Source organism: Galleria mellonella, unplaced genomic scaffold (assembly GCF_026898425.1).
Source record: "Galleria mellonella isolate WM207_F2 unplaced genomic scaffold, CSIRO_AGI_GalMel_v1 utg33, whole genome shotgun sequence".
Classification (NCBI taxonomy): Eukaryota; Metazoa; Arthropoda; class Insecta; order Lepidoptera; family Pyralidae; genus Galleria; species Galleria mellonella.
The window spans coordinates 836,521-858,868 of record NW_026442079.1 but is presented as its reverse complement, the minus strand read 5'-3'; the positions used below and the strand labels follow the sequence as shown (position 1 = coordinate 858,868).

General features: G+C 32.5%; 1 protein-coding gene across 1 annotated transcript in view; it reads left to right on the top strand.

The window, feature by feature from the left end:
* Positions 1 to 6,074: 6,074 nt before the first annotated feature.
* LOC113519267 (ankyrin repeat domain-containing protein SOWAHA) overlaps positions 6,075 to 22,348 on the top strand; it is a 58,536-nt gene continuing 42,262 nt past the window's right edge. Inside the window, exons 1-3 of the mRNA XM_052896582.1 lie at positions 6,075 to 6,335; positions 7,196 to 7,821; positions 21,877 to 21,903. Of these exons, the coding sequence (XP_052752542.1) occupies positions 6,209 to 6,335; positions 7,196 to 7,821; positions 21,877 to 21,903 (780 nt within the window). The 5' untranslated portion in view covers positions 6,075 to 6,208. The remainder of the gene's footprint in view (positions 6,336 to 7,195; positions 7,822 to 21,876; positions 21,904 to 22,348) is intronic.

Here is a 22,348-nt window from a genome sequence, read left to right as displayed (position 1 = left end):
TTCTCTTCTTTATTATCTTTAACTGTAAAAGGCACCTGCTAAGAACTATCCGGTATTTTGTAAAACTTTTCTGAAAAAAAAAATACTGTTGTTAATATAAAACAAAAGGCAAATGTGAGAGGCGAAATTTTATCGATGTGGACATAATTTACGTTTTCTTTTTACCACGAAGGTGGCAAACAAATATGATATCCCTTCTAATGATATTTTGACGTTACAGTTACTATAGCCTAATATTTACGTTAATGTAAATGTTGGGCTACAGTAACTTAAGGTTAATTGAAACTTAATGTTATCAACGTAAATCTTCTACTTCTACCTTTTACCTCTTGTTTTATATTTATGTTGTTACATTTGACTTATTATTCAAATTTGAACTGCTGGCGTTCTATATACCTCAATATTGTTACACTACGATCAATTGACTTTGAGAGGCTGCAAGTACGTGTGATGCAGGATTTTCGTCTAAGTAGGGTGTATCGTGGCATATATATTAATTTTCCGCACAATATGCATTTTTTTACTCAAAGTCAAACGTTTCAGCAAGCTTGCTCTATGAGGCCATGACTCACTTAGTCTAATCCAATGATCTGACCTTGACTTTAATGTAATTATGGTAGAAAATTAAAGAAGCATAATTCAATGCTTCTTTGTTCGAAAATATTCTGTTCATGTTTAAGAGGTAGAGCTACCCAGATTTCCTAACCCTTATTTGGGCCTCACTCCATAAGAGCCTTGTGTCATAAACTGTCATTATTTTTCTTGTGCTCTAAAGTCTATACGGTCTTTGTAAAGAAATTATGTGCTATTTATGGTATATAAAATGTTGTAAGGCGAAATTTAATATGACATATTACAAATCCGCTCCAATGACTATGGAAAATAGTATAAATTTATAAAATATACAGAGGAGAATGAAGACTTAGATTACAGGAGTTTAATTAGCTGCCTAATATATATAACAATGTGATGTCGTTCAAACAACGCATGCAGTGGGTTTATTAAGTCAATTGGAGAAATATTATTCAGAAGTAAACTGGACTGCGATAAAATAGTTTTGTGCTATTTGAAAGGCATCATTTATGATTTATTATCTTAACTATAAACAATATGGATTGAAAGTTACTGGAAATAGAGATGTAGACTTGGCTAGTGACAGAATTAATTGGAGAGCCAGAATCCAGAATCACCAGAGAGAGACTTTGTACAAAAGTCAATTGCTTGGGTACCTCTGTCCCATTCGTGTTTCTACCGTGAAGCAGTTGTGTTTGCATGGCTGTGTTTCGGTTTGAAGGGTGGGATATGATGTGAATTTACAGGGTACAGAGGAATAACACCTGAGTCCTCAGGAATGGCAACGCATGGGGAGTATCATAAGCGAAACAGTATACTCTGTTATGTCCATGGTACTGCTCATATCTATAGGCGACGGTTATCACTTTCCATCAGGTGGGCCGTCAGCTTGTTTGCCATTCTAAGTTGAATAAAAAAAAAAGAAAGATCAATAACTCAGTAAATTTTCAAAATTGGTAATTCGATAACATCAGGTGAGAACAGAAAATAACATAATGTAGTGTTATCGAACACCAAAGCCGAATATATGACATATTCTGACGTAAATAAGAAAGCTATAAACACAACAGTTGAGATTCATGTATTTAACGTCAATCAGTGGGTACAGAAATTGTCTAAGAATGTAATGTTTCATATAAGAATGAAACATATACAGTAAGGCATTACTTTGTTAAAGAATCTGTTGAAAGTACTGCGCTAAGCATTAAGTAATTCTCGACAACTTAACAAAATTTCCCTATATCACAAAGCATCACAAATGTGTTTCAGCATAAGGATTAAATATGATTGATTGATATTGGTATGATAATATTGATTGACAACTATAATATATAGTGTTTCAGCTTTGCATGTTCACTAATGAGGACATTATTTAACATTTTCCATTATAAATAAGGCGGAATACCTATTATAAAAGATTTACAATGACCTCAATGGTATCTTTCTGTCTTTTTCTTTTTTATTATTATTTGTGACTTTTGATGTATTATTAGTATACAGATAAAAATTACATGAGGTTATTGTACAATGCTTAATTAATCCATAATAACAACACTTACAATTAATTACAAATAATCTCCCTAGGTAGGTACTATAATGAAGCACCGTATTTAAGATACTGACAGCATTACCTCTTTGGATCGCAAAATTTTACGCAAAGTAGCTACAAGCTCTTGGATCACCAATAACCTCGATGAGGTGCACTGTGATCGTTCAAAAAATGCTTTGCATCTGGTCTCCATGGGCCCATGGTATTTACAACAAATGGCAGGAAAAAATAAGACCCGCTGTCACTGTTACCGCACCCGAACAAGAGGGCAACCTAGATAAATGGTTCGATGCTAACGTGTGTATACACATCGCATCCCATACCAAATACTTCCCCATTTTCCAAAGAACCAAGGTCACGCCATCAAGTCATTCGGCACTCAAGAACACATTTGTTATTAGTTCTTCAAGCTACGGGATTAGCCTATTACCACTTCAGCTTACTTATGTTATGTCGGTCGACATAGCCCGAAGAATAAACTCTTTGGTTCTTTTGTAGATATCCTAATTTCGAATTCTATCATGCAAAAAACTCCGAGCATAACCTTCTCCATAGCTTGTTGAAAAACTTGAAGTTTTTGCATATAGGTAACAGTATAGGACTATGTTTCAGCTCCGTAAGTCATCACTGGCAACACATACTGGTTAAACACATTCGTTTTCAAACTATATAATAAAAGCACAATTCTTAAATTTTTTCCTGCAATATTTATTTCTAAGCTTTTATAAAATAAAACATCTGACTTACATATAGGCAGGTGTTATAAGTGTTTTTCATTGTTAACGACATACAATACTTATCTTCAGCCTAAACCAATATTAGGAGATCCTTACTGCCTCGGTAAATGTTTTCAATAATCCAGATCTCTGTATAAAATATTAATATGATCTAAATGCGACCAAAGATATTAGCTAGTCTCGTGTAACAGGATCTCATTTCACCCTACCTCTCCTTTTTTCTCTTGTCCATCCTTTCATGATATTATTAATAAGATATCTTTGGGAATAGCTTAGAAATATAACAACTTAGAAAGCCGAATCCTGTGGGACATTGGAATGAACTACTTTGAGCCTGAAACGTTGACATTGCATATTAGGGATGTCATAATGAAAACAAGCAATTCAATTAGAAATCCGAAATAATGTATTATATTAATAAATTTGTCTATATTAATAAACTATATTCATCAACAATGTTTCTATGTAAAGAATTTTTATAATTATTGCAGAATATAGCGCTGATAAATCGACGTGTGGTCCCAGCATAGAATAGGCTATCCCTTCCTTTCCTGTGGATGTTGTAAGAGGCACCTAAGGAAGGGCGAGAGATGTGTATCAGCGTCCCTTTAAAAATATGCCCAAAGCCTAACTGCGGTTGCCAATCCGCCTGCCAAGTGGCAAGTACTAGCAAAACTCCCCAAGGAAGAGACCTATGTTCAGTAGTGGACAGTTAAATGCTGATATAATGATAATGATGATAGAGATAGTAATAAGCACACGTAAAATTTAAAACACAAGTACACAGCCGAACATTCGCCGCTAATGTACAACAGGAACAATTACACTTTTTTTATAACATAAACTATAGATAGACAAAATTAAGTGTTTGCCATACATCTATTTAACAGTTGTTAAAATATAAACAATACCTACTAGCTTACCAATTGGCACAATAATAATAATCCTCGCCACCCATCCGGATACAATCCAAGTTAGTCCGGTCAGTCAGAGCAGCGATGGCGCAACGCCAACCCATTTCATTAGGTAGATGTCTACCGCGATATGAATTGGATCTGTCGATATACAACTAAGTAACATTATAATAACATAGCGACCTAGTGAATGTATGAAACATTATATGAAGGCATGTACTTCATCATCTTCATACTGCCGTTATCTGTCTACTATTGAACATAGGCCATCCCCATAGACTACCATAAGAAATGGGGCCGATTCTTATGGCAGTTTACCATTGGGAGAATTTTGCTAATAGTCGCCATGCTTGGCAAGCGGGTTAGCAGCCGTAATTTGACTTCTCATAATGTTTTAGAGGCACGCTGCTGCCCATCCCTTGACCATTAATTTCCTATAGTCGCCACTTACGATACCCACGATAAAATAAAAGGTGACCCATTTCTATGCCGGGACCACATGGCATGTACTTAAATGAATAGAAAAGCTGCTTTTTTTCAGCCATTACTAAATGTGCTAATGCTATGCCTATACGTTCTGGTTACATTTGAACCTACTCAAATTAAAATTGACAATGGAATTTACAACGCCCTAAGAGGGTTCATGCAGAGGATAATTATAAATTATGTAATTACGAACTATTCTACTTGTCTCTACCAACGTTTTCTCACTAATGTGTGAGATTATCTCTACGACGAAATGATATTCAAGGTATACTGATAGACAGGCGCAGACGGAATTACCATTCTATTTTACCTTATTAATGAAAGATAGACAATATTTACTACAGGAAAAAAGTAATTGTCAGTAACATGGTCAAACAATTCATTGCTAGCAATACACTGCAAAGAGGGAGGATGGCGGGGAGTAAAACACACTCGTTGGTAGTAAACTGGTGTACTTCAGATTCACTGGAATACTCTGGTCTTAACCAGTTACAAAATCTCTCATATATTAATTGCTACATGCTAATATGGAATATAATATTAGGAAGTTATTTCAAACATTTTACTATGTTCATGGAACATGTCATTAGTTACGTTATCATGTCAAACCTCCCCTAAAAAAGGAAGGTGTTAGGGTATCCATCTCCTCCCTCTGAAAGTATCAACCTATTTACACAATAAAATAAAAAAAAAACTTAATTATGATTAATTATAATAACTTAGTCCTAACTTTACATACTGTTACAATCTTATTTTTCATTACAAATGACCACATTTACACTCAATTCGTCATTTGACTTTATCCTCGCCTATCGTCTCTAACTGGAGCCCCGCCAGCGTATAAATAACCCATACCATTCCATTTTCACCCGTTAAATTATAATTAATTATTTATATTAAAAATTGCAAATAAGTTGACCTGTACAAAAATTATAATTGCTTGCAATGTATTGGACTTTAATCATTTATAAACTGCAGGTAACAATAAATAAATTAATTAATTAATTAAAAAACGTTTACTTCTTTTCATCAGGTGGGCCATAAGCTTCTTTGCTATTCTAAATTATTTAAAAAATATACTTACAAAGAAATAACAATAATTTTAATCCATAATTAGATGTGTTGACTGTGTTATTACTGTTTGTTAACTATGGAAGTTCTACGCACTGAACTGGACTGTAAAAATATTTATTAAATGCTTGCTCCACACGGGTGCAGTATAGAAATAAATTGGTGCCGGTATGGAATGATTAGATAATAATATTACTATTGTATCCATCTAAATACCTTTCGAAACTCCACATAATTTATATATATATTTTTTTTAATATTAAAATGGTTATACGAAACTATCTATATAATATAGTTTTTATTTGTTTGTTTGTAATATAGTTTTTTTTTTTTTTTTTGTAGTCCTGATACTGAACATTATTGGTTATATTTCAGCATTTTCGATAGCTCCTAATGAACTTAATTTATTTAAACTCGATTTTTGACTAAAAAGACTTTTATATTCAACAAAAACTTTTCTAATTTTAAATACCTAAAATTACAGAGAAAATATATAAATCATCCATTTTTCGATAGTTCAGAAAATTACTTACTTTTATTTTTAGAAAAGCAAGCTTTGATACGAAAATATCTTATTTTGTTTCTTTGCTAATAATTTGTAATGTAGGAGAAAACAAAATATCAAATGCAGAAGTCAGACTCAAAAATTGTGTTGTCGAATGTTATAATGTGTGTGAAACGAAACGTAACTATCCTATCCACAAGCCGAAATGTCAAACGTCACATCACTTACGTCATATCATAGATAAGTGCAATCTGTGGTGCAAAATATTGAAATGTTTTTATTGTGTACATCTTCCAATCAGTTGTATTATTTCATTTATTTGCATTAATTCTCATTCATTGTTACAAATTCTTGACAAATGAAATATTAGAGAATGTCGGCTCCAGCAGAATTAAGTTTTGATGAAATACTTAAGTTTATGTTAGCTCATAACGGTAGAGTTACTAACCATGATTTGGTCAAACATTTCAAAGTTTTTCTTATGAATCCTGACATGAGAGGTGAGTAATTTGATAAATTTTTATATCTATCAAATGTTATTAACTTCTTTCACAAATAGTTACTTATACTGAGTTAAAAAAAGTATATGTAATAATGTATTATAAATATTTTAGTGCTCTATGTTATCATATTTTTTTATTATGTTCATCATACTTATTTAGTTAATACCGATAGTTAGTACCAATATTAACAATTTTTTTATACAACTTAGAATGGCAATGAAGCTGACGGCCCACCTGATGGAAAGTGGTAACCGTCGCCTATAGACATGAGCAGTCCTATGGACATAACAGAATACACTGTATCGCCCATGATATCCCCATGCGTTGCCAGTCCTAAGGACTCAGATGTTATTCCTCTGTACCCTGTAAATTCATGCTATATCCCACTCTTCAAACCGAAACACAGCCATCCAAACACAACTGCTTTATGGTTGAAACACGAATGGGACAGAGGTACCCAAGCAAATGACTTTTGTACAAAGTCTCTTAATGTATCGAATGAGAAAATTTGTTGTAAAGATATTTGAATTGTTTCTCTATTGCATTTTAAACAGCAAAATGAACATCTATGAATTTTTGTATGCAGATAGTAATATTTTTATTTTAACACTTAATAGATAGGCCCTGTAGATTTACATTTTCCACTGCATATATACTTTATAGCATATCACACACTTAAAAAATACTGAACACTAATAAATACTGTTATGAAATATTATAAGAAATATAATTGATTTACTAGTTGTATTTACAATATGCTAAGTCATTCATGTTTATTTAATTCACCTAAAAAGTTCTCAGAAACTAGAAAAGACATAGAAAATTCGGCCCATACACAGTATTATTGATCATTTCAGATGAAGCCAGGAGTACATTTAAAAAGCATGTAAACTCACTAGCAATAATAAAGAATCAAAATAATGAAAAATGGTTAATATTGAAAAAGAAATATATGCCTGATAATGAGAATGAGGATGAGAGTAAAACTTCAGAGTCATCTGCTGCCAATGTACCTGAAAGTTTTTCCAAACCTGAGACAGATGTTCCACATCGTCCACCTCCTCCTGTCCAACTTAATCAAGATTTCAATGTTTTGTCTAACATAATTCAAGATACTGTAACCTTACGAAACAAAGGAGAAATATCAGATAATTCCATAAAGGCTAACTTAGTAAGTCCAGTAATAAATAATTTGGTCAGTCCATCAGAAGATGTTCCTCCAAAAGTGTATCCTAGAAGGAAATCATCAGATAAGACTGGTAGTGAAAAAAGATCAAGTACTGGTCAAGCAGGACAAAGATCATCGATACCAAACCAGGATGCGGCACCAGAAGAACCAACATTGACATCATGTCGCAGTGAAAGTATGCTGATTGATAATGAACAAAAAATTTCTGTCAAAGAAAGAAAGCAAATGTTTAACAGAATGGCCTCAGAAAGTGATGTACTGAAAGTGAACAAAGTAGCCAACTTCAATATGCAGGTGAGTTGTTTTTTTGCATTAACCACTATCTGATCTTTGGTCTTTCTGTAATTAGTGTAGTGAAGTTCGGAGCGGTCTATTCATCTGTATATTAATATTATTTTTGAGGGTTCCATACCTCTAAAGGAAAAAATGTAACCTTTATAGGATCTCACTTCATTGTCCGTTCATCTGTATGTCAAGACTCTTTTTCTTAAAAATGTGTGGAGGTATAAAGTTAAAATCAATATCATATACTCAGGTCTGCAGTCTCTTAAAGCAGGGAAAAAATCAAGCTTCTAAATCAATACAATCAAAAGATATCTCACAAAATAATTAAAACTTGATGATTTTGTATGGAACTGTTAATGCAGGAGTCTTACTCACACTTGATCCCCTTTTTTTTATTTTTGTAACTACATATGTATGTATATGTGGATTTATTTAAGTGCATATCAGTAAATTAAAATGTACATTTACATATATATATTTAGAAAAGATTAAATAATTTCATAACCTTTGGTCAAACTGTTTATAATATAAACTCTTTTCCATTCAAAGGTTGCCTGAAAGAGACACACTTTGGATTTTAGTGATAAAGTTGTTTGTAATAAATATTATTTTTTATTTACTAATGTATTCTTGGACGAAACAATAAAGATCTATCTATATAAGAATCTATCTATTGTCAATAATTTTGCTAGGTTTCTCTTAGTGATGGTACAAGGTGTACTACATAAAGTCAGCAAAATTATAGGCAATTTTATTTCCCAAGAAATATCAGTCATCTTTTTTAGCTTATTTATTCACATTTGATCAGTGTTTCACATAAACTATGTTGTATTAAAATGTATCATAAAAGATTTATAACATTGTTAGGAATAGTATTCAATTCAAATCTAAAATACTTTATTTTTAAATAGTCCTTCCAAGTCTACATTAATATGTGACAATGGTCTAACTGTAAGGCAATGTACGAGGACACTAAGAGCCATATATTCCTCTAATACTCAATACACTTGTTTTTATACAACTTAGAATGGCAAATAAGCTAACAACCCACCTGAAAGTGGTAACCGTCGCCTATAGACCATGGACATAACAGAGTATACTGTTTCCCCCATGATACCCCTCATGCGTTGCCATTCCTGAGGACTTAGGTGTTATTCCTCTGTACCCAGTAAATTCACGCCATATCCCACCCTTCAAACCGAAACACAGCCATGCAAACACAACTGCTTCACGGTAGAAACACGAATGGACAGAGGTACCCAAGCAATCGACTTTAATATAATGATGACAATAATGGGCCATTGCTTATTAAACAAACATTTATACATAATAGGAGCCACAGACATCTCCCTATGTCAAGGCTGTTTTGACGTCGAAGAAACAGTTGCTCCTGGAATGTGACGCTGTGGCCCTTTAATGTTTAGAAATCCTCGGAACAGTGACGTCGCTCCGTGAGGCCTGTGAAAGTCCCAGAAAGCTTCTGTGCTTCTGGGTGAAGCTGGGCTGGCTGTACTTGCCACGATTCATACGCATAATGGTCCAAATAAGAGGCTAAGCGCGGAAAAGATAGTCCAATTTACATTACAGTTTAAAAATCACAAGGCACCGGTGAAGGACGGAATTACAGCAGATCTTCTAAGAGCGGAGCGGGTGAACCGGTCCCTGTGATACTTCAGAAGTTATTTAATTTCGTTATTCATAACGAAATTAAATAGCTTCTAAAGTAGAGCAGATGCAATCCGTTTCTTCAAGAAGAGTGACAATACCCCATTGAAGAACTATAGACCGATATCCCTTCTGAATCGTGTCTACGTATTGTTTTCGAGCGTCCTGACCAATTATCTTATGCGCGAACTTGATGGCTTCCAGCCACCCAAACAAGCTGGCTTCTAAAAGGGCATTATTACCATATACCACATACATACGCTGCGGCAGATTATACAGAAGACCGAAGAATATAATCTGCCACTATGTCTGGCGTTTGTGGAATATGAAAAAGCGGAATGGATTCGGTGGATAATATTATGATATAGACGATGGATGGTACTACAGTCCCTCCAGCAGTGCCAGATTGACTATAGGCATATCTAAGCATCCATGTCACTCCTATACCAGTTATGATTGAGAACACTGCTCGAAATGGTCGACGAGTATATATACCTGGAACAATTTGTCCGACTAAGTAAGTCCAACTTCGACCGAAAGGTTAACTAAACGAATCGAACTCGGCTGGGTAGCGTTCGGAAAACTACACCACGTATTTTCATCGAAAATACCTCAGAGTTTGAAGACGAAGGTCTATAACCAAAGCGTTTCGCCATTGATGACCTATAGAACCGAAACACGGATCTACCCAGTTCTCCATATGCAAAAGTTTTAAATTACTCACTCAGCTATGGAGAGAGTTATTCTCATAGTTTCTTTGCGTGACAGAATTCAAAATGAAAATATCCGCAAAAGAACTAAGTGACTGACATAGCTCGAAGAATAAGCAATCTGAAGTAGCAACGGGCTGATCACACAGCTCGAGGAACCGACAACCGATAGGGAAGAAAGTTTTTTGAGTTACGAACCGTGTAAGCAAACGCAGTGTAAGACGTAAGGTATTGCCCATCGACAAAGTCCATCTACATATTAGTAATTTCTTTACAACATTTGTAACAAATTTTATAATCATTTGCAAAAAAGGCCACACGATGCGAGTCAATCTCAGTGATATATATATTTATATATTTTTTTATTGATTGTAAAAATTATATAAGTCAAGTAATGCTTGAAGTCGTTACACACTTTAACTGGAGGTGACGTGTTTATTATTTACCTTGATCTTAATTCTTGTATACACCCAGTATATACCCAGATACTCTCCGCAACTTAAATATTAATTTTTCATCTCACATGCACATACTAAAGGATCGCGAAAATTGCGTTACAAATTACTAAAATTACATAGCAGCTATTTTTCGCAATTCTGCTAAATAGTCAAGTGTCGTCTTCCCTTTGGTTGCGATCATAAAATTGTAAATGTTTATTGCGTAGAAATAAAACACCGGTTAATTATAATCTAAGTCACACATGATATTATTTAATTTTAAAATCGTCAGTTAATCTCATAACCTAATTAACAGCGTGTGTTGCTTTCGTTGGGTCACTGAGCATCAATAAAGGTTATTAACGATATATCGCAGTAATGGAAAGAGATTATTTGATTCTCTATTAAAGCAAAAATTCTATGGGTTTTAAAACGATATGTAAGAATATATAAAAATCAGGTTTAAAATATTAGCTTTTTTGAGTAAACATTTTTTTAGTTTAGATTTTAATATTTTCTTTTTATTTATAAAAAATTTAAATCGTTATAGATGACCTGTAGAAATTTTTGCGATTTACTTTACACTCGTGTTTACCTTCAATTGCTTTTAGTTTCTTTACCTTGCTTTTTGAAGTTACTGAGTTTTGAAGAAGATTCGTAAAAGTCGTCAAAAGTGCACAACTTAATTAGCTATCTTTATTTGCTCAGATCACTTTTTTCTTGATACAAGAACATATATTTTTTTGGTAATAATTAAATCGAAAGCATTATAATTGTGAATGTTTGTTAGAAATTATTTATAATTGAAGGTTAGGCAATGCTTACGTTACGTCCTACTATTCAACATTCAATTTACAATTATTTGCTCAGTTAACAAAATTTTCGATAATAGACTGGAAAAAAAACAAATATTGAAGAAATCAATTAATTTAACAAAACATAATTAATAACAAAAATACGTTAAAAGATGATATCAAACTCAACCGAGCGGAGACAAGAAAAATGAACTAGTTATATCATAAAAACACTCACTTTATTTAACATACGTTCTCTTCATTCGTCTATCATCAACATGAATAATTACATTTTAATTATATATTTAACTCGTTAGAGACCAACTAGTAAAGCGATGCATAGTATTTATTTAGATAATTAGTGCTGTGAGTAAATAATTATCAACATTTTTGGGTATACATGTGTGCGCGGGTGCACCTGTTAGTGAGTGAGCGGACATTGATAATACTCGTAGATGTTTTGACGTTGACTCCATATAAAAAAATGCGTGGATGCAAAATAATATATGTAAAATAATAATCAAAAGTCTTAAATAAAATAACAGCAAAGGTATATAATATTAAAAAAATAATAATAAAACTTGATATTAGAACAATAACAATATTATTTATACATAACCTGAACATTCCCTTTATAAGAATTTTTTATTAAGAAAACATTAAAATCAATAATACATAAATTATATTCAATGTATAATATATCCAATGATAATTTGTATCCTAAAGGTCTATCTTAAAATCTGTTGTAGGTTTTATCCTTAAACATCATCTAGTAGTCTATTTCATTAGTTTTTCTCCATCTGAAATCCACGCGTACAAAATAGTGGGCAAAAAAAAATAGCATTAAAATAAAACATCGGTCATTTGTTATAGCTGATGTAACGCTAAATTCTCATCAACCCTCAATAAATATTTCATTATCTAACCACTTATAAACAGCGTCATTATTATTCAACCTTTAAGCCGGTAGAGAGACCAACTGTAAATTACTAAAATACAACTATGAATATCGTTATCTGCTCTAATAAAACTCTTTTGAATATTAAATTGTTGCGGTGTGGGTAAGAGTTTCCTGCGAGTCAACACCTGGTGAAACTAATTGAATTGTAAAACCTTAACGGCAGTCTTTGACCCTCGTAATGACGGCCAATTCATTTATGATTGTAATATTTCGATAAAATATTGGTCTAACATAGATTTGAACACTGTGCATTGTATTTAGTAGTTTTGTTAATAGAATGGATACGTGGTAATACATTATAATGCCAATAGTAAGAGGCCTATGTTTAACAGTAGACAGTTAAAGGTTGATATGATGATGATGAATGTATTATAAAGTAAAATATGGTGAAATCATTATCGCTAATCATGTAACAATCAAATTTATTGTATGCTATTACTTAGTTACTGAGTAATTCGCAAACATACCGGTTTCAGATCCAAAATATCGTGTTAAGATCATATGACAAATTGAAATTGTTTTAATAATCCATGTCTCGCGTAACCAACATCACTACACCCAAAGGACACATTTGAAAAACAACTGGAGAGGGATGTAGGTACGCAGCGAGCGCAAAAATTTATATAATAATAATTTTAGCTCATCTGAACAGGCAACCCCTACACGAGGGAAGCTTACAACACGAACAACAAAAGCTCCTAATGACAAATATTAGGCAGAGTCGCGTTGCGTACGCCTCCGCACCTAATGGACTTTACAATTGCTTTATACTGCGCGTTCCACATTGTAACGTATTAAAAGGACGAGAGGTCGCATTAACTTCGTGTACTAACTGTAACAACACGTATTTGTTAATAGTGTCATGGGGCTGTGATTTTTACCAATGCAATTGTTTATTTTATATCTTAAACACGAAAATGTATTGCTTTAATTTTTTTTTTCTTAGTAATTGTCAGAATATATATGTCACTCGTAATAAATACATATCTCTGAATACATTTGAATATTTAACATTTGTTTTACTTTCAACGTTTAATTTTAGTGTAACAATTAAATTACGTGCATGTCACGTACGTATCTAATTGTTCCTAGTAAAGAGGAGAATACATTTAAATATTTGCCTTCTGGGCTAAATAGAAACAGAAAAATAAAAAAATCTGATTATATAGTTTTCTATGTATGATTTTATTATGAAATATATCGAAATTATGAAATGTTCTAATCTATTATGAGAAACCGTATACGAAAGTCAACGACTATAGAATTTACTAATTATGTTAAATTTTATTAATTATATTAACTAGAATTACGTATAATTTTATGTTATAACAAGATTAGCAGGTGCAGCTTATTGTTGTTCAACATTATTATGTTGGATATGAAATATGTTCCTTAGACATCATGCTCGGAGGCTGCATGCCTTTCCTACTTTTGTTTTATATAATTTTTCACCCAATGGCACCGTAGCCTGTAAACGAACAATCCGTTTCTTATTAATATACCACATTGCCATCCATCTAAATGAAATACCGACACATAAATCAACACTGAAATAGAACGGAGATGTATACGTACGCTTCCGCTCGTCAAACTCTCAAAAAATTAATCTACAAAGATTTTATGAAAATATAATCCTCTCTCAACACTGCGCTATAAAAAGGTATACTTTAAGTTCGGCGAGCTAAAGTTTTTTATCTGCTTCCTTTGGATAAAAGCCGATTATCATATCAAGTCGCACAATCTTATGCTCCTTAAATTACAACCCTAATTTCACCTGTTATTGTAATGAATTTCATTTCATTTTTTCTCCTATCTTGTAATAAAATACTATAATTAATGACATACTCAATATAGACAAATATCACTAATATATATATAAGATGTTTTAGAAATTATCTTACAATTTTATTTTCTTTGGAAGACCCTGAAGTACTAGTAAAGCAAAACCAATCTTTTTTTTTACACCACTGCGGTGGCAAACAAGCTTACGGTCCACCTGATGGTAAGTGACTATTGCCACCCATGATCACCACAACACCAAAGGCATTGCAGGTGTGCTGCCGGCCTTATTAAAAGGAATATACTAATTTCTTGAAGGTTATGATGTATCGGTTGTTAAATACCGCTGTATAGCTATTTGTTAGAAAAGAATGACGCACGACCAAATTCCCAATATAGATACAATATGAGCTAAAATTGACATCATTATTCATGGTGTATAGTGCATTGAACAGTAGCTCGTGACCTGCGGTCAATTGTCTACTGACGAGTGTCGTGGGACTCAAAAGCGCACGTGCGGTAGTAGGTTTCTAAAAAGGTCATTCGTGCTCCACAGCCACGTCGATTAATACACTCCTTCGTGATTATAATTTCATATGCTGTCACAATATAGTTAGTATTCGGTATGTAAGTACATGACATAATGTTTAATTAAGTGAAATATTGTTGCTTTCAATTATTGCAGTCTTTGCATGAGTTCAAAGTAAAATTTTCACAAGAGAAGTAGAATTTTTATCATAATAACAACAAGTAAATCTTTGATAAATTTTATTTATATATTTTGTAACTCATTTAAATATCCTGTCTTTAAACTTAGTAGGCTAATTTAAGATTGATCTAAAAGGTGTACACTACACCAGCCCCAGACATAAACTTTCCTACAAATTGACATGTTCTATCTATAAAATTGTTAATGGGGGACGTGAAGTTACTAACACGTCTTTGAAACCACTCTAAGCATGTGCTAAATGCAAAATTCAATTTGATTTTAGTAGCTTAGGAGTCAATAAACGTTTTTATTGCTTCGTCGTCCCATTTTGTATTTAAATTTAGGTCTACTCACTAGCGTCATTAAAAGTTCCACCTTAGAATGATCTCGCATAAATAGAATACCAATCACGACATCTTATCTCAATTTCACCAATTAACATCACATTTACCAGAATAATTACCATAATAATCCGTTACATTGCCTCTTTATAGGCGCCTATTGTTTAATTATCTTCTCATACCATAAATCCTTCAAAAAGGTAGCGAAAATAAGCTTCGTTTTAAGTATACGTCATGATTGTTTTGAATAAACGCATCGTAGTTATTATGCACGATGCGGTAGATAAGACAGCACGCTCCGTTGCGGTTTGGCAGGAAAATATGACCGATTTCATTGTTCTCTCTCGCTATTCGGGCCTGAGAATCACTTGCAGCCATCAACAACGCGGATGCCACACTTAACGAGCCTTGTCGAACTGATGGAAAATAGGAGCAGATGAATTAGCTGTCAGCTATAGAAAGATAAAACTGAGACGCCTATTATACAGCTTGGATAAAACAATCAACGGATTTGTCATAATATTTTGTAAAACACAATGTATGAAGCGATGTAGCGCTCCTTAAAGATTGATTTGATTGATTGTTGGTTATATAACTAAAATTGCTAAGGTTTTACAACTTATTCTACAAATTCATAATAATAATACCAGTGGAAGACTGTACAAAAGTCGTTTGTTTGGGTACCTTTGTCCCATTCGTGGTTCAACCGTAAAGCAGTTGTGTTTGCATGGCTGTGTTTTGGTTTGAAGGGTGGGACATGGCGTGAATTTACAGGGTACAGAGGAATAACACCGGAGTTCTCAGGAATGGCAACGCATGTCCATGGTACTGCTCATGTCTATAGGCGACGGTTACTACTTTCCATCAGGTGGGCTGTCACCTTGTATTGCCATGCTAAGTTGTATAAAAAAAATACTATAAATGTAAAAAGTTAGTTTGTTGATTTAACGGTTGAACCAATCTCGATATACACGTACTGTATAGTATGGAGAAAAATATATGCTACTTTTTATCCCGATCAGAATACATGTTCCGGTCACATGGATTAAGTCTCTGGTTAAAGTTAGTACGTAAATGTTTCTATATTTTTCCAAATATCACACTACTACCACTTTATTTGTGGGAAATAGTAGATACATTTTCTTGTAAATTGGTCACTGAATTAGCAAATAGAATTCTAAATAAAATCTCATAGTCATATTACATACTCGTACAGTACTCGTTGTATTAAGGTCATCCTCTTCAAGTTGACCATATAGGTCAGTTGATCATCCTGATAAATTCACCAGAAGTGATCACAATTATATCTAAGAAAGACTGCGTGGAGAGTATATTAGTCTTTTTATTTGCAAGGTATTATTAGTAAAATAATCCCCTCCCCTCCATGGCTAATTTAAGAATATTAATAGTTTGGTATATTGATAAAAATCCCGCTCTTATGCATAATGTATTTTCATACTATTATACTATATATTTATCTAAAAGTTTAGTGTAAAACAATTCAAATTACTATCATCACTATTTCCATTTTTTGTTACTTTTTACCATATTGTGGATATCAGATATATCAATAGCTTCATCGATTCATTGAGGACCACTGAAATTGAATTCTTTATAAACTAGTAAATTTTTAACCTATTTCAACTACGACAGTTATTTTCATTCGCTTTTGATATCTCTTCCTTATGCCGTTGTTCCGACTAAATTCTTTGATTTTATCTCGACTTAGTTTCATCATATCATGAATTCTCACCTAATACAATCTATTTTAACTACTGCAAGCAAAATATATAGCTGTTGATGCAACATGTGTATTAGAAAATATGAAATAGTGGATATATGTTTAAGGGATCTTTTTTAGAATTTACAAAGGATATTATAATTTTTGGATTAAATAACTTTCGAGCTTTTAAGAGGTATTCAAATATCACATATTGCAAGTGCCTAATATGATGTTGCAGATTCCTGAATATAGGCTAGTTAGTACTTGATATATACTCGTATATACATTGTCTGCTTGCGTCAATGCTGCAGTGGTGATTTATTAGTTGTTAAAGTTTGTGGCTGAGATTTGTACATATATCTTGATACTTTTCAAATTATTGACCAAATGAGCAATAAAGTCTATTGATAGAAGTGAATATGTGACGTGTATCGATCGTGGAGTGCCGTCATCACCATTATGCGCCCAGCGCGAACGGCTCAGCGCGGCCGCGGCGTCCCGTCGCGCGACCGCAGCCCGCACGCCTGGCGCGCGCTCGGCGACGCATCGCCGCGCCGCGCCAGCGTCGCATATGCTCTCACTTATATTTAAAACAATAACATTTTTTAGGCTCCACAGCCATAATTCCACTGTTCTGATAGCCATAAAATTACTGCTACTTCGGGAATTTCACCCCAATCGATTGTAGCAATAAACATAGTCTACTCGATTCTGTTCAGTAACTGGGATGCTGCTTTAATTGTGCAATTCGTTTTGGTCGGTAATTATCAAATTTTTATATCTTCCATTAGTATACCTTGAAATTTTAAACATCAAATTAATCACGCCCGCCATATCTAAATAAAAGTTTTTTGCATAAAATCTACACGAGTGTCAGTAGGTTTACACCTAACTTCTTAAGCAGTAATAACTCAGATTACTTCCAGTTGTGGCCATGATAACAGTGTCACAGGGTCCCAATATCAAATCCTAGTCTAAACATGGGTTTCAAATTAATATTCGGATCATATAAAAATTACTGTCGCTTCAAGCTTTTGAAGCTCTACACGATTCTTAGTCCACGTCAGCATTCGTGATAACTTAAAGTAGTCTGACGCCAGAAAACGCTATCCTCATATGCTTAGTAGCACGTTTTATATGATAAAATCCGCGAAGATGTCGTAGCATATAGAAGTCGTCGAAGCAATTCGAATTTTGATCTTGAATGGTGACAATTTTCAAGTTGTCAAAACAAAATGTCATTAAATAGTACTAGTAGTATAGTATACTGACAAAAATTGACAATTAAAAAGAATTGAATAGAAATTTAGGATAGAACTTGAATCGAACAACTTTACAACATCAATATTGCTAGTGAAAATAAATCCAAGAACATTACGATAAATAAATACATACAACGTTTTATTCATTCTTCATTATTCGCTTAAAAAATGTATACAGCAATACAAAATATATTCTAAAATATAATGTATTTTAGAAAATCATCTCTTATTTTTTATCAGAATTCACAAGGAATGTGCTGGATTCTATTATCTTTTTTAAGAAGGATATTCTTGTTTCGTGTTTTCTTTTGTAATTAGGCTGCGGAATTACATTGCTAAATCTGAATCAGTTTTGATAACTTAAAAATATTAATATACATCTAACAAGGGAATAATATAGGGAAGTTATAATTTTGAGACAATTGAAACTACCTTTTTTTCTGCCGAAAAACTGTTTGTTGCGATATATATAGGATAATAGCTGTTTCCCACGGCTATGCTCCCGTATATGAAGCATCTTGTATTAAAGTAAGACATTCATATCCGTTTAGTAACAAACATACAAAAATTTTTACAAACTTTCACATTTTGTCCAAAACGTATTTATTTACAACCGAAAAAGGGCGAGTTTATTATACGTTTCTTTTTTTATTTATATATATACCGAATTTTATGAAGAAAGTAATCGAATAAATATTTTGCCGTAATTTCGTGATTATTATTAGGTCCTTTTTTAATTTTACTCTTAATATAGAAAAGTATTTTTTACATTAACTTTCATTTCTTATTTAATACAATTTGAAGATGAATTTTGGGAAATACTGAAATTAGGTGTCTTTATTTTTATAAAAGAGATAGATATATATAATTAATTTCGAATAAACCTATTAAACAAACATATTTTCTCATACAAACATCCATCCCTATGTTTACATCCTTAGGAGTAGTATTTCTTAAAATCCTTTCTTATTACTTATGTAGTATCTACTATCTAAATTTGATTATCTAGCTTTAGTACGAGTAGTTTCAGATATGCGTTGATGAGTCAATCTATCAGGAATTTTATAATAGTACCTATAAATACACAAAGGATTCCGGATTCAGGTTTTTTTATTATTGTCATTCACGAGGTGTTTTATAATGATGAAAACAACGGTTTTTTTACGGAACAAACTACTTATACTACAGACAAATGAGTAATATTCTGTTAGTAATTCTATATTTTTAAATTCGGTTGTATTTTTTCATGTTTGTAACCTCATAACTCCGTTACTTATATACTGATTTGGAAAATTCTTTTTTTTTATTTAAAATGATTTACAGATTGGTAGAAATTGTATCAAAATTAGATCAGTATCTGTTTCGAAATCAAAATAACTGATTTTGTCACAATTGAAGTCTTTTTTATGACTACATTCTTAAATTGTTTTATGTCGACTTGTTCCGTTCACGTCTTTGCTTAAGCGAAATTAGTACTCGGAGCAATAAACGTTGCGGAATACCAAACGCCATTCTAAACGCTTAATTGTCTCGGCACATTAAAAAACGTACTACGTACAAACATAATCTTATTATTAAATCATACACATCACATTAAGGATGTTATCTTGTCAATATCGAAGTCCCTAACAGTGAAGTCAATAGTGTAGACATAAATATCTAACGACAGGTGGTAAAGTGGTCATGCTGGGCAGCGCACGCCGAGCTTTCCGGCGAATAAGCGTTCAACTCTTTCAATCCATCGTACAAAACTCAACTGTATTATAATTTCATTTAGGTTTTAATTAAGTTTTTATTTACTGTCCACATAATATATGGGTTGTGTTAAGTCAATAGCAGCGCAAGCCTGAAGACGGGAGAATTCGAATTTATTGACCATTAATTCAAAATATTATTTTCACAATATAAGTACTCATTTATTAATTTTGAAATATTAGGTTCCGATTAATTTATATGTGTCGTTAAGATATTTATTATGTATGTAAATATGGTCTTTGTTTATAATCCTAATCTTTTGTTTTCAGACTTTAAGTACACCTATATTGATGTTATAGTTACTCTTTTAACTATATTATCTAGATATTGTAAATAAAATGTAAAGGAATACATTTAACTAATCCCTTTAATGTAGACAATGCATTCTTTGTTATTAATCAATAATGATTAAACATGGCCATAATTCCATAATTTATACGTTTAGCTTCCGGACTGGACCAGGCGGTCGCTGCTTTTTTTATATTATTTTCTTAGTTTCAATCGATTCAGATTAAAAAATGCGTTTGTTCATTCGGTTTCGAATCTGTAGCCCTCATATTAGTACCTAATATCTTCCCCGAGTCCCTTCGGATAGAGCAGTCTAACCCTCCATAATTCTCGATCAACAATTTGATCAAAGTCTTTATCATGTAGTTAACAACTTATCTAATGTTGCGTCGCATGTTTACAACTTGGAAAATGACATTTAAAGAGTAGTTACTACAATACAGACTACGGCAAAATTTATAATTTATTTTTTCGCTTTATGTCTCTATTTGCATATTTCAAATCAAATTTAAAAATAAAGTAATGGATTTTGATTCAAAACTGATTTGTAATTAAAGAAAAAAACAGTACAATCTATTTTTGTGATTAGTTACCTAAATGCAAAATGTTCCGTATTGTATAAAATTAAATCCAGAAAATTACGGTAAGCATCACATCATGGCACAAATAAGGCCAATAAGACCACCTTTCCTACAACATTTTTACTGTTACAGACTTAAGTTTGAACGTTATTATCTATCTATATCTCCACGCTAGATATGAGGTAAATAGAGAAAAACTAATGCCAACGACCTCTGTCCTTACATAACTATCGCATGCTCATCCACGATTCTTATAAGTAGATACAATAATTTATAAATAATTACTATATTGAAACAAAGACTAGCTGATATATTGACGCAGAAAATATCCAACCGTTATCAATTTAATCTATCAACGAAGGCACGAGTCATTCAACGGACATACATTCTAACACCAGGTAAATTAATATGCGAGTGATAAAAAAAACTAACCAAGTGAGATTTGAACTCGTTGCTTGAAGTGTTTGTTAGTGTAGAATGGCACTTTAATGTGTATCTACTTTGAATTCCAGATCAGATTCTAGGTCTAATTCAGCACCCTAAGTTTATGCTCTCACTGTTTATCAGGCTAATATTTCGACAATTGAATCGGAATTTAAATGAAATCACATGGAATACACATCAAGTAGATGTTTCAATTATACCATTTGACGTTTATTTGATGTGGTTTTGACTTATACCGGTTCAATTACATCAAAAACCCACCTGCAATTTTTACCTATTCTAACTATTATAAGACTGCAGTCTGTTATGTTTTGCAGACATTTGGTCATTGTAGTCAACTAATTGTTTTCTATTATCTTTTGCTCCCGCGAGAACTTAAGAGATGTTTATTGGTTATTTTCATTTACGTTGTATGAGGAATTCTTGTGAAAAAATTGATATTTTCTTTAGATTATAAAAATTCAAAATTTTAAATCTTCGTCAGTTCATATGATTTATATTAATTAATAATTGTAAGAAAGCTCTTCCGCTCACTCATTTACTATTAAGCTGTTAATACTAGAGTAGGGTGATAATTTTAACTTAGATGATTAACAAAAGTGTATTTGTTCACAGGGTGTGGACGAAGAAGACAGAGTATCGGTAAGTATATATTTAATATTTCTTTACTTTCACATTTCAGAGGTCCTTTTTTTTGTCGCAGCAATTAGTTCATGTATGTTTTCCAATTGCCTGTACTTTAGACCATATTCTTGACTTCTTTATACGACATGACATCTAGCTTTCTCTTTTACCTGTGTGACATTTTGAAGTCTTTCCGTTCTGTCCGTTCATTATTTCTTTGAAAAGTTTGGATAATGCATAAAGAGTGGCATTTTCACTCTCTTATTCTGAATTCAGCAATTATAGTAGATATGAAAGCTCAAATTTTACATTTTATATTATTTTAATGTCTTTAACTATTCTATGTGCATATGAATGGCAATTACATACTGTGTAAATTATGTTCTTTAAGAACTTAATAATATTTTTGTTAGATTGTTGAGATTATGTTATAATCCTACTTAGAACTTAATTAACTTTTAAA